Genomic DNA, 13,136 nt, shown 5'->3' on the forward strand with positions numbered 1-13,136 from the left:
ATTTTGAGCTACAGACTCTCACCCAAATTCCTGCCCCAGACGTGAGGAGGGCTGGCACTGGAGGGGTCCTCCCCACGCCCAATGAATCACAGTGTGAAGCAGTGAAGTTCAGGAAACAGTTTTTTTTTTTCTTTAAATCTCCACATATGATTCTGAAGTGCAGCCAGTTTTGAAATCTACATCTAGTCCAAACCCACCATCATTGCTATCTTTGCGCCCATTTTACAGATGGGAAACTGAGTCAGCAAAGAGAATTTGCCTCGGTCCCAAGCTGCTCACTGTCAGAGGTGGGAGTTCTGCCACATCCCCGGAGGAGCCCCAGGCCTGCTCCCCCTCACCACCTGGCCATTGCCCCATGAGGTCTGAGCATGGGAGCCAAGTGTGACCCAGGAGAGGAGAGGCCATGTTACCTGTTGCCCTGTACAACAGCCTCCAGCCCCGGTTCTCGCCTGAGTTGTCACTGCGGAACAGGATCTGGACACTGTGGCTCTGGGTATTGATGGGTTCTGGGGCTTTCTCTCCACAGAAGGGTCCCAGAACTTTTGGACCGGTTTTAATCTGTGAGGGGCAAGACAGAGAAAAAGCAGGGTCACACCTGAGTGGCAGTGGCTGCTGCAGGGATTGTCTCTACACTGCACCCGGGGGTTTTCTGGAAGCTTCGATGTGAGCCCATGGTGTTCACTCACATTTTTAGTGGGCATTACCACTCACCAAAGGGTTCCATCACCACTCTCCCATTTACAATTTACAATGACCCTGGAAGTGGACAAGGCAGGCTAATAATCCTCTGCTCATAGATGAATATATTATGGCTCAGAAAGGAGCACAGCCCTGTCCACGTGCACAGGACAGAAAAGGCCTCTGCTCGCAAAGACCCTGCAGCCTAGTTGGGGCAGACTAATAGATAATAAACAAAATAATTACAGGCTGTGGTAAGCATTGTAAAAATAATCAGGATGATGTACATATATAATATAAATATATGCTATATGTTTATGATTTATGTAGTAAAATCTATGTAGTTTGTATAATTCATCATTAATATAATAGATAATAACTTTAAATAGGAAGTCAGGGAAGGCCTCTCTGAGGAGGTGACACTGGATTTGAAATATGTAGGATGAGAAGGAGCTTGTCATTGGAAGAGGAGGGAAGAATACTTTCCAGGCGGCAAAAACAACTTATATGGAGGTTGAGGCCAAAGGTGGGAAAGAGCCTGGCAAGTATCAAGAACAGGAAGGATTTGCATTTCTCTAATGATTAGTGATGCTGAGCATCCTTTCATGTGTTTGTTGGCCATCTGTACAAACAATAAATGCTGGAGAGGGTGTGGAGAAAAGGGAACCCTCCTGCACTGTTTGTGGGAATGTAAATTGATACAGCCACTATGGAGAACAGTATGGAGGTTCCTTAAAAAACTAAAAATGGAACTACCATATGACCCAGCAATCCCACTACTGGGCATATACCCTGAGAAAACCATAATTCAAGAAGAGTCATGTACCACAATGTTCATTGCAGCTCTATTTACAATAGCCAGGACATGGAAGCAACCTAAGTGTCCATCAACAGATGAATGGATAAAAAAGATGTGGCACATATATACAATGGAATATTACTCAGCCATAAAAAGAAATGAAATTGAGTTATTTGTAGTGAGGTGGATGGACCTAGAGTCTGTCATACAGAGTGAAGTAAGTCAGAAGGAGAAAAACAAATACCGTATGCTAACACATATATATGGAATCTAAAAAAAAAAAGGTCATGAAGAACCTAGGGGCAGGACAGGGATAAAGACGCAGACCTACTAGAGAATAGACTTGAGGACACTGGGAGGGGGAAGGGTAAGCTGGGACGAAGTGAGAGAGTGGCGTGGACATATATACACTACCAAACGTAAAATAGATAGCTAGTGGGAAGCAGCCACATAGCACAGGGAGATCAGCTCGGTGCTTTGTGTCCACCTAGAGGGGTGGGTTAGGGAGAGTGGGAGGGAGATGCAAGAGGGAGGAGATATGGGGATATATGTATACATATAGATGATTCACTTTGTTATAAGGCAGAAACTAACACAACAATGTACAGCAATTATACTCCAATAAAGATGTTAAAAAAAAAAAAAGAAAAATAAATAAATAAATAAAAGAACAGGAAGTAAGCCAGTGGGGCTGGAACAGAGGGAATGGCCCAGCTTGAGGTAGGAAAGGCAGGCAAGGGCCATATTGTGTTGAGGAATTTATGTTTACTCCAAATACAATCTTGATGTAACCTGGCTTTCATAGAGTTTACCCTGGATTCTATGAGAGAGCGGACCGTGTAGAGCAAGAGTGGAAGCCAGCAAACCCGCCAGGTAGCTTTGCAGTTTACCGGAAGACAGCAGGGTTTGGACTCAGATGGAGGCATCGGGGATGGAGAGAAGGGAAGACGCATTCTGGGCTGGTCCGGATTTCCCAGCTCCCAGGCCCGGTCCTGCCTATGCCTTTAACTCTTTCTCCTTCCACCTCTGAGGACCAGCACTCTTTAACCCTCATTTGATGAATTCTATAATCCTGGGTACATCTTCATCTTGCCAGCCTTACTGTGGCAAGGGGGAAAAGTGAAGCCCCAAGAGGTTATGTGCCTGGATAAGGCTCATAGCATAGCTCCCAGGATATGATGTGTGGTAGACAGAGTTCTAAGATGGTCCCCATGACCTTCACCCTGGTGTTACTTCATGATGATGTTATGTTACCTGGCAGAAGGGATTTTGCAGGTGGGCAAAGGGCTAGTTTGGAATCAGGGAAGATTCCTAGACTGGATCCAATTAAGCTGGTAGATGTTATTTTAAATAATTATTTTCAGGAAGAAATCTGCTTGGCCCCCTCTCCTGGAAGAAGGGAGGGCCAAGAATGTCAATTTTCCCAGTTCATCCAAGATTTTCCAGCATTCCCAGGGCTTATGCCCACTGTCTTCTTACCTTGATGTAGTCATAGGGGCAGGACACCTCAGGATGGTCCTCAATGTCGAAAATGTCCTCAAACTGCAGGCTGATCATGAAACCCTCCTCCAGCTCAATGGTGTAGAGGCATTCGGAGCTCTTAGGGTAAGGGCTGGGGAAGTCGGGGCTGGTGATCTCGCCAGTCCTCTGCGTGAAGAGGTTGTCACTGCACTCCACTGTGGGAAACACACCGGAGCAAAGTGGCACACCACACCCACGGGCACAGCAACCCCTTTCTTATCTGCTACTGTACAAGTTTCCCAGTGGTCCTGAGAGGCAAGTGGGGAAGGAGTCATTATCCCCATTTTACAGATGGGGAAACTGAAGTTTAGTGAGAGGAAGTGATTTAACCAAGGTCACACACCCAGTAATTTGCAGAGTCAAGACTCAAAGGCAGTGAGTGTGATAAGCTTTCTTGTCAAATTCTCTGGTCTTCTTGGGGGGCTGGAGGGGTCTGAGATGGAGTGGTCCGGGAGAAAGTCTGGTCTTCTTTTGTCCTGCTCTCCCCTCAGCCCAGGACTCCATGGGGTCTCTGCTCAAAGCCTTCCATGATCCCTCATATAACACAGGACCTTCACACGTACCCTCACTCTCTGGCCCTGGTCTTGCTTTGTTTCTCTTCATGCTGCTGACCACTGCTTGCCAGTATGAAATATATTTGTCAGTTGATTTTCCTGTCTCCACTAGACTGTAAGTTCCCTGAGCTCAGGGATTCTGCTCTGTTCCTCACCACAGCTGCAACCCAGCACCCAGGGTCCTGGATCCCGGCCATGGCTGAGCCCCGCCAAGGCCCTGTTGTTTGCCACCGAACCATTGTCCTTGGGCTAACCCATCCTGGATCTGGCATGACAATTCTTCCTAAGCCTTTGTTTATCCTGCTTATTTGTAAACGAGAAAACTGTGGCCAGAAAGGGGGCGTGACTAACCTGAAGTCCCACAGCTATGAGCTGCAGAACAAGGTTTAGAGTCGTTTCTGAATCACGAAGCTTTCATTTTCTACACCAACCACTTTCATGGGGAGAATATCGCCCCTAAGGGGGCCAAAACTGGTTCTTTGGGAGGGGGAGTTGTTACTCTTTTTATGCATAATACACAGATAGACATACAGTGCATAAGCATATATACAGTATGTCTATAGTATTAAAATTTCATGGGTGAGGCAATTAGGAAGAGAATGTTTAAAAAGGCTCCTGGGGGCAGAAGTGAAAATGAAAAGCAGGATTGGGAAACATTGCTCATTCTTAGCCCCTCTGTACTCAGCACATAGTAGATACTCAACAAATACTTACTGAATGAAAACCATGGAAAATACAACCTTCTTCAAGAAAACTCCTGTATGTGCCTGCTTTGTACTGATGGGTCCTATAGGGTTTTATTTGGAAGTAAGTAGAAGTTTTTGAAGGAGAAAGGAAAAAAATTCTTGTTTCCAGCCTTTCCCTCCTCCAATGATCCCTCACTCAGCTTCCAAGTGATCTTTCTAAAACACAGATCCTTACCCTGCAGTCATACTAATCTACTGGCAATTCCCCAAACATTCCAAATTCTGTCATGCTTCTGAATGTTTGCAGAAGCTGTTCTCTCTGCCTGGAGTGCCCTCCTTTCCTTGTTCTTTCTCCTTCATCAAGGGCACCATCTCTGAGAAGTGCTTGCTCACTTCTCTGTGCAGACTCAGGTCTGATGGTACCATGTCCACACTTCTTTTACAGCACTTACTACATTTTACCATTTTCCTATGTGGCTATTACCTGCTAGCCAGGAGGTCCTCATGGAAAGTGGTTGAGTCCTCCTATTTCTCCACCCCTGCCTCAGCCTGGAGACTGTGGCAGAGAAGGCACATTGATGAGAGGTGAAAGCAAAGGGAGCTAGAAGGAATGAGACGTTTTCTTGCCATCTCTGTCTTTGCCTCTCTCTTCCCTCTTCTTTCCCTGGCACTGAGGTTCTCTCTATCACAGAGGAACTTGAGGGGCCATGAAAGAGCAGGAAAAAAGGACCTGGTGGGTGAAGCCTAGTTCATGGTTCAGGACTGGGAAACCTGGGTTTTCCCTTGACTTGGCCAGTTACTTACAGTAGAAGGGGAAATCGGGACTAAAGAGCAGAAATTCCTGCTGCCCAGGAAGAAAGACGGACTAGAGGCTAGGGCTTCTGAAATGCGGTCCTCTGAGAACCTGAACCCGACTTCCAGGCTGGTGGGCATTTCAGCATCTTTATCCCTGTGGTATCTGAGGCACAGCTCTCTGATTTCATTTTAAATCATTCCTACTGCATATCTGTCCTTCCTCTGAGCCTCCCCTAATCTTATCGGAAAATACGGCGCATAATGGTGATGCACAGAATCACTGCTGGGCCCCACCTCGGCATGTCCTGTTGTCTGTGTGGAGGATGTAGCCGAAGCGGCAGGAGCAGTAGTAGCCGCCGATGTAGTTATGGCAGTAGTGGTCGCAGGACAGCTCCTCGTCCTCCCGCTCCGTGCACTCGTCCACATCTGCGGGGCAGGTAGAGCCTCTCAGTCAACCAGTTCATGTGTGATGGTGAAGACAACAGCCAACATTTACAGAGCACTCAGTATGGGCCACTCACTGTGTTGGGCGGTTCCTGCATTCCCTCATTTAAGCCTCACCGAAGGCCCATAAGTAGCCATCACCTCCATTTACAAATGAGGAGACTTACCCAAGATCACAGAGAGCCTGGTTCAAACCCAGGCAACCTGACTCGTGGTGGTGCCACTGTTCTCTAACAGTTGTGATAATAGCAAGCAGGACCATTATGATCCCCTTTCTATAGATGATGAAACTGAGACTTAGAGCCATTAAAGAACTTACTCCAAGTCACACCAAGAGTTAAGTGGTGGAGTCAGCATTCAAATCAAGGTGGGCTGGCTCTGGAATCCGGGCTCTTAACCTCTCCTCCATGCTGCTTCTCTCTTTCTAAGTCCCTATGGGGGTCAAGCCCTATCCTAGGCATTGGAAATATAAGGATAAAAATATGTATGGTCTCAACCCAGTTTAAAAATTGGAACATGTATTTCTTCCCAAAAGATACAGGAATGGCCACGAAGCACATGAAAAGATGCTCAGCATCACTAGGCACCAGGGAAACGCAAATTAAAACCATAATGAAGTACCACTACATACCCCACGGAATGGTTAAACATTTTTTAATTGATAACATCAAATGTTGGTGAGGATAAGGAGCAGCCAGAACTCTCATACATTGGTGGAGAGATACAAAATGGTGCAAACATTTTGGAAAAAGTTTGACAATTTCTTATAGAACTAAACATACACCTACCCTATGACTCAGCAATTCTGCTCTTAGATATATACCCAGCAGAAGTGAAAACATGTTTACAAAATGGCTTGTACAAAAACATTCATAGAAATTTTATTAATGAGAGCCAAAAAATGGATAGAACCCAGGTGTCCATCTATAGGAGAATGGATAAATATATTGCAATGTATTCATACAATAGAAAATTATTCTGCTAGGAAAAGAAACAATTACTGATGCATTGCAACAACATGAATGAATATCAAAAACTTTATGCTGAGTAAAAGAATCCTCACCTCACAAAATATATTCGGTATGTGTTCATTTATATGTAGTTTTACAAGTGGTAAAGCTAATCTATGGTGGAAAAAAAATCAGGACAGTTGTGGTCTCTAAAGGAGGTGGGAGTAGGTTGCAATTGGGAAGGAGCACAAGGGAACTTTTTGGGTTAATGATAAAGCTCAACATCTTTTTAGGGGTTTGTGTTACACACAAATATAAATTTTTGAAAACTTAAATGTACTTAAGATTTGTGCATTTCATTGAATGTAAATTTTTACATTAAAAGAAAAAAATGTGAATAGATTAGATAAACAATATGCATGCTAAAGTATTTAGGAAGAAGAGTATTGATGTCTGCAATTTATTTTGAAATGCATCAAAAAAGATGAATTAATGGATAGAGGTTAGATAGATGGATAGATAAGTGATAGAGCAAATATAGTAAGACATTACTGGTAGAATCTATGTGGTGAGTATAAGGTGTTCATTTTAAAGAAGGGAGCACAAGTCATTTTTAATCTTGAGAGAGAAAGGGAGACCTGGGGATGAGCCACCCACTTCTCTAACTTACCCACAGCCATGTAGTGGGCATCAAAGCCTGTGAATCGCTCCTCGTTGGAGAAATCTGAGCGGAACGTGATAGACATGAAGGAGCCAGGGGAGAGGACCACTTCCTGGCCAGGGGTCTGTTCTGTGTCTGTGGTCTCCCTGCCACAGAAGGTTGCCAGCACCTGGTCTTCAGTTTCTACCTTTAGGGTCAAAGAGAAAGGGAACAAGATGAGCAACTTCCCAAATTAGCTTCTCTGCTGGTCTCCAGGAGAAAAGACAGAGGGGCTGCCCACAAGTTGACCAGGCAGCCTGGGAAAGCCAGAGAAAGGGGTTTAGGGATTCTGGGATTTGAGGAAAGACACATTACAGGTTAAGTCAATGTGGCCGTCCAGCCACTGTTTCACTCATTTTGTTTAGGTCCATCAGAAGTAGCTTGACATTTGTCATTCCTGTTGACAACAAAATGGCTTATTTGTTAAAAATAACTCAATGTTAAAATAAATAGATTTTAACATTGGATAATAGAATAAATAAATAAGAAGAGCTAGATAATCTCACAGATAGATTCTATATGCAACAGGAACTTACATTGCCAGGAAAAGAAAGTTTATACACAATATAAGTCATTCATTGAACATTCAGTGTGTGCCTGCCACAGAGCAAAGCGTGGGGTGGGGATGATGGGAGATGAGTAAGACACAGAGCTGTCACGGGGAGGCAGTGTTCAGGGGGAGGAAAACAGACAGAGACAGAGCTATCATACAGTGTGACAAGTGTCTCATTGCGGATGCGCTCAGAGAGAGGTGAAGGATCCCTGTTAGAATGTATGCTGCAAGAGAGTGAGACTTTAATTAATTACTCGTTTATTGATATATCTGAGCTTTATTTATAAAATGATACAATATCTGTATCAGAAGTGGAAGTTTTAAAAAAATTGCATATGCTTTTTATTTATTATTATTTTTATTGAAGTACAGTTGCTTAATAACGTGTTATTTTCAGGTGTGCAACAAAGTGATTCAGTTATACATATATATGCATCTATTCTTTTTCAGATTCTTTTCTTTATAGATGTATCTTCAGTGCATGGCGCAGGACCTAGAACATAGCAGTTACCCAATAAATATTTGTCATTAAGAACTAAAGGGCTTCCCTGGTGGCGCAGTGGTTGAGAGTCTGCCTGCTGATGCGGGGGACACGGGTTCGAGCCCTGGTCTGGGAGGATCCCACATGCCGCGGAGCGGCTGGGCCCGTGAGCCACAATTGCTGAGCCTGCGCGTCTGGAGCCTGTGCTCCGCAACAGGAGAGGCCGTGACGGTGAGAGGCCCGCGCACCGTGATGAAGGGTGGCCCCCGCTTGCCGCAACTGGAGAGAGCCCTAGCACAGAAACGAAGACCCAACATAGCAATCAATCAATCAATCAATTAATCAATAAAAATAAATAAATCTTTAAAAAAAAAAGAACTAAAAGTGCAAGACCTATTCTGAGAACAATGAGATGCCAAGGTGACTGTGGGGATTGTAGGAGGAGATATATTTGGAGGAATAAGTTGAAACTAGATTACAGTTGACCTTGAATGACATAATAACAAGTGACTCAATTCTGTGAGTAAAGGGAAGACGTAATCAGGACTGTATTTAATAGGTAGTCTTAATAATACAGAAACTACTGGAGTCACCCAGAAATAGTTGCATTTGTGTTAAGACTCAGATGCAAATATTGCCTATTTGGTAAAGAATTCTCTACTTTGCAAGAGTCTGAGGCCCTGGGTAAATTCAGAGACCCAAGGAGAGATTCTAAACTGATTGCCTAAAGCAGAATTTGTGTGTTTGGTTTGGGAAGCACAGTGCTGGAGCTGGTTGGTATATTTATTTGACTACCAATACTTGGCCTACCTACCACTCTATCATTTACACCTACCGCGATCCTTTTAAGGTAGTGTTTCTGTTTGCAACCTCTAGATTGGTATTTTAACCAAGATGCATGAGAAAAATCTCTGACCAAGAATGATTTCTGCTGCCTTTCAAAGTCAAAGGAAAGTTCTCAAAGGCTGCCTATCTCTAGTAGCTTCTAATGAATTCATTGTTTTGTTCATTATCTTAGTATGTCAGAAGTATCTTAACATTTGACACTTCTGTTTTGAAACTAATGATTTATTTATTTAAAATAAGTGGGAGTTTTAAAGAAAAACAATTTGCCCTGGCAACAAAACACTAGGACAATTAATCACTAACTTTGGGAACTGAAGTGTAAACAGAAGATGAGATCATAGCTTTGCTATTTTTTCCTCTTCTCTGCAGATACTAGCCCAACTCACACCAGCCTTATTGCTATAGAATGTGCCTATCTGCACACAGCTGAAATGTCACTTCCTTGAACATCACAGCTGGTTTGCTGTTTTGATGATCTGAGTTTTCCAGGTAGCTGAAGTTTTTACCTAGCTATGATTAAAAAAATTTTTTGGGGGGTAGGGGGGTGTAATGCTTTTTAAGTGCTTTATTCAAATCCCTGCTTTGTCAGGTAAAACATGCTAATCCTTCTTGGTGATCCAGGGACATTGTTATGAACATCAACTATCTTAGGGATATTGAGTTATGTAATGTTGCTTGCCCTGCTTTGAAGGTCCCCAGACTATTATGCCTTTGCAATTCTTATGTCTTCTTTATGTAATGTTTTATTCACTGTTTTAAAATCAGTTTATTAGCTGAAATATGTTGTAGAATAGAAACCAGTTAAGCTGCTATCATTAAACTTAATAAAAATAAGATGAAATAGATTTAGAGTGAGGGCCTGGGAGAAGGCTTCTTCCATGAGTAACTGCATGAGCTGGAGTGCACTATCTTGGTGACCTCTGCTTTGGAGTGTATGGACCTGGCATTTAGAGGTCCTGAGCCCTATTCCTGACTCCACCATAAACTGTTATATGGCTGACTCCTGTAGCTCTCAGTTATCCACCTGGTAAACTAGGGGTTTCAACTCGCTGAGCTCTACACTCTCTTCCAGTCCTGACATACTAGTATTCTAACAAGTCATCATATCCATACATTAAATAAACCAACTAGAGGATGGTGAGCAGGAATTTCAACACACAGATTGCTTCCTGCTGAAGAACTTGATGAACTTGAACTTGTTTGTGGTCTATAACCATGTGATACAGAATCAATTACTAAAGAAGAGTCATGCCTTGAGCATTAACACTTCCAGGCACAGCAGCCTCCTTCCTAATTCGGTATTCCCAAGGTCTCTGGGGTTCTATAGTACCTGTAGCATGGACACTTTCAAGTGAAACCAGCCAGATATAATTTGGATTAGGGAGAGACCTAATGAAAGTCTGTGATAAACAACCTCCCTCCTTGTAACTTCCAGGCTTAAGGACCATTTATGATGGCAGGTAAACGATCATCACCTGCAGAGCCTCACTATTCCAGAGGACAGGTAAGCATGCCCCAGCTGAGACCCATGGGGAAATCTGAGCCAGATATACCTTTAGAAGCAGGGAAGAAAAGGCCCAAGGGCCCTGGGAATTCAGCCTGCAGCTCCGAATAGTCCTGGAATATCAGAGCGTGGAAGGAGGGACCCTTAAGAGCTGTTTCAATCCCCATCCTTCTAGAGGAAACTGAGGTCCAGAGAGGGGCAGTGACTTGCTCAAGAGTAGAGAGATAATCATGATTTCCTGATACCTGTTCTGTTTTTGGAACTGTTTTGACCCTGGAGAAAGGAACCCACCAACCCAGAGAGTGCAAGGCAAAAGACATAGGCACTTTGCCAAACAACTTTTCTGGCTCAAGGGCTCTTGAAACTTTATCTTCGGTGCATGGACTGTCGCCCAGAGAGGATGTGGCTCAGTGACAGCTCTGTCCATAACCTAAACAGAGGGGTCACTGGCCCTACTTAATATCTTCAGCCCTTGCTATGATTGTAAAATTCTACAAAAACCATTGACTTCTGAGTACAGATGGAGGATTGAGCTCTGGCTTCTGTTCAGACTATCCCATTTCTAGGGTCATCGTATTAACATGATGGAGGGAAATACCTTATCAAATGAAAACACAAAATTCGTAATAATAGAGAACCATCTGGCTGGGGATCACAGACTCTTCATTTTTCTACTTCTTATTATGGGCAGCCATGTCCTTTCAGACTATTGTGATTTAGGGCACCAACACATGGATGCATGTCCTCAACTTGCTTTCTTTCAACTCAACTCAGCAAATATTTATATAGCAAGTTCTGTCTGCATTATAATGTGAAGGATGTCAAAAATTACTTATTTGTTGCACGTGCTTAATAAGGAAGTCCCCTGCCTCTGGGAATGTAAAATTTTGTAGGCGAATAAGTACTCAAATATGTATGTGTTAGGGAATCACCAGATTGTAGTTATTGCAATGAAAGCTAGGAAGCCCCTGGGCTTATAAGATGGGAAAATATTGCATCCAGCTGAGAGGAATCAGAGAACACTTAAGAAGAAGAAAATGTTCTTTGATCTGGGGACTGAAAGGTGAGTAGAATTTAGGCAGGTAGAAATAGTAGGTGGAGGGTTTGGGGGGCAAAGGGGAGGACATCTAGGCGGAGGGAATAGCGAAGTCCCAGGGGCATTAGGAGTCTCAATTGCCCCTCCCTTCCCACCACCACCTAGGAAAGGGGTTCTATTGATGTAGGAAAGGGGTTCTATTGATGCAGAAAAGGGGTTCTATTGAGGACAGGGAGCAGGGGAGAGAGATCTAAGGAAAAGAAGCCAAAGCCTGTTTTCTATGAATTTTCTACCTTAGTAGAAACAGCACAAACCTCCTAGGCAAAGCTAAGGCAGAGCAGCAGAAAACTTGGTCAAATTTCTGTGGGAGGACAGCTATGGCTGCTTTCCACATGTCCATAAGGTTATCTCACCAGAGCTTAACAAATACACTGACAGCCACCCAATGAGAAACTTGAAGCCCAGATGATTTACATGAATCAAGCAAGGTCATTTTCTAGTGAGTGGTGGCTTCAGGTTCACAATGCAGCATCCTGATTCCCTAGTCAATAATGCTCATGCTTCTTTAAGACATGAGGCAAACAAAAAATGCTGTCCTCTACTGTATGATATCACTTATATGAGGAATCTAAAAAATAATATGAACTAGTGAATATAACAAAAAAGAAACAGGCTCACAGACACAGAGAACAAACTAGTGGTTACCAGTAGGGAGAGGGAAGGGGGGGCAACATAGGAGTAGGGGATTAAGAGGTACAAACTATTATGTATAAATAAATAAGCTACAAGGATATATGTACAGCACAGGGAATATAGCCAATATTTTACAATAACTATAAATGGATTTTAACCTTTAAAAATTGTGAATCACTGTGTTGTACACCTGTAACTTATATGATATTGTACATCAACTATAGCTCAATTAAAAAAAACAAAGAGGCCGTCCTATAAGCCCAAATGCCTGAGAGCTTTGCTTGTCGATGTCCCCAAGCTTCATCCTGGAGCCCCACTGACATCTTCTCTGGGCCCTTGAAGAGCTTTTCAGATTTAATTTAGGCAGACATTCAGGGAGTGTGCTGAATTGTCCTGCTGTCAATTTAGTTAACCTGGGAACCATGTTCCCCAGAATCTCCTTCTCTCTATAGTTCCAGGTTACTGTTGGCCAAAAGAGGAACTTGTGTGAGTTTGGAAGGCAATAGTCCTTACTCTCTGGAGGTTGTTTTATGATCAGATACAGAGATGGACAGATGTAGATGTGCCAATAGGTTCTAATTGTCTTCACTCTCCTCCTCTCTGCATCCAGCTCTTCTTTCCCGCTTCTGGCTCTGATGACTAACAGTGGCCCAGGCCCACCAGAGGCTTGCAGGTGTCCCCACAGATGTAGTAGCTGCTCAGAGCCAACAGCTTCTCATAGACTTCTCTCCATGAGCTCCCCCTTCATGGCCCAACTTTGGCTTCTTCAATAGGCTTGAATTCTCAGATTTCTCTGCAGATGCCAATATTTCCACCCATGCCAGGGCTTCACGAAAATGGGTAAGTGAACTGTCTGTGGTCCTCCAACTCTCTGTCTATGAGAAGCTGGGATCTTT

General features: G+C 43.5%; 1 protein-coding gene across 4 annotated transcripts in view; it reads right to left on the minus strand.

The window, feature by feature from the left end:
- Positions 1–13,136, minus strand: part of MASP1 (MBL associated serine protease 1) — a 48,046-nt gene that overhangs the window by 15,320 nt on the left and 19,590 nt on the right. For all 4 annotated transcript variants that reach the window (XM_057545153.1, XM_007195238.3, XM_057545152.1 and 1 more), the window contains 4 exons: positions 7,098–7,275; positions 5,328–5,459; positions 2,957–3,153; positions 411–558 (listed from right to left, as the gene is read on the minus strand). In XM_057545153.1, the coding sequence (XP_057401136.1) occupies positions 411–558; positions 2,957–3,153; positions 5,328–5,459; positions 7,098–7,275 (655 nt within the window). The remainder of the gene's footprint in view (positions 1–410; positions 559–2,956; positions 3,154–5,327; positions 5,460–7,097; positions 7,276–13,136) is intronic.

This window comes from Balaenoptera acutorostrata, chromosome 4 (assembly GCF_949987535.1).
Source record: "Balaenoptera acutorostrata chromosome 4, mBalAcu1.1, whole genome shotgun sequence".
Lineage (NCBI taxonomy): Eukaryota > Metazoa > Chordata > Mammalia > Artiodactyla > Balaenopteridae > Balaenoptera > Balaenoptera acutorostrata.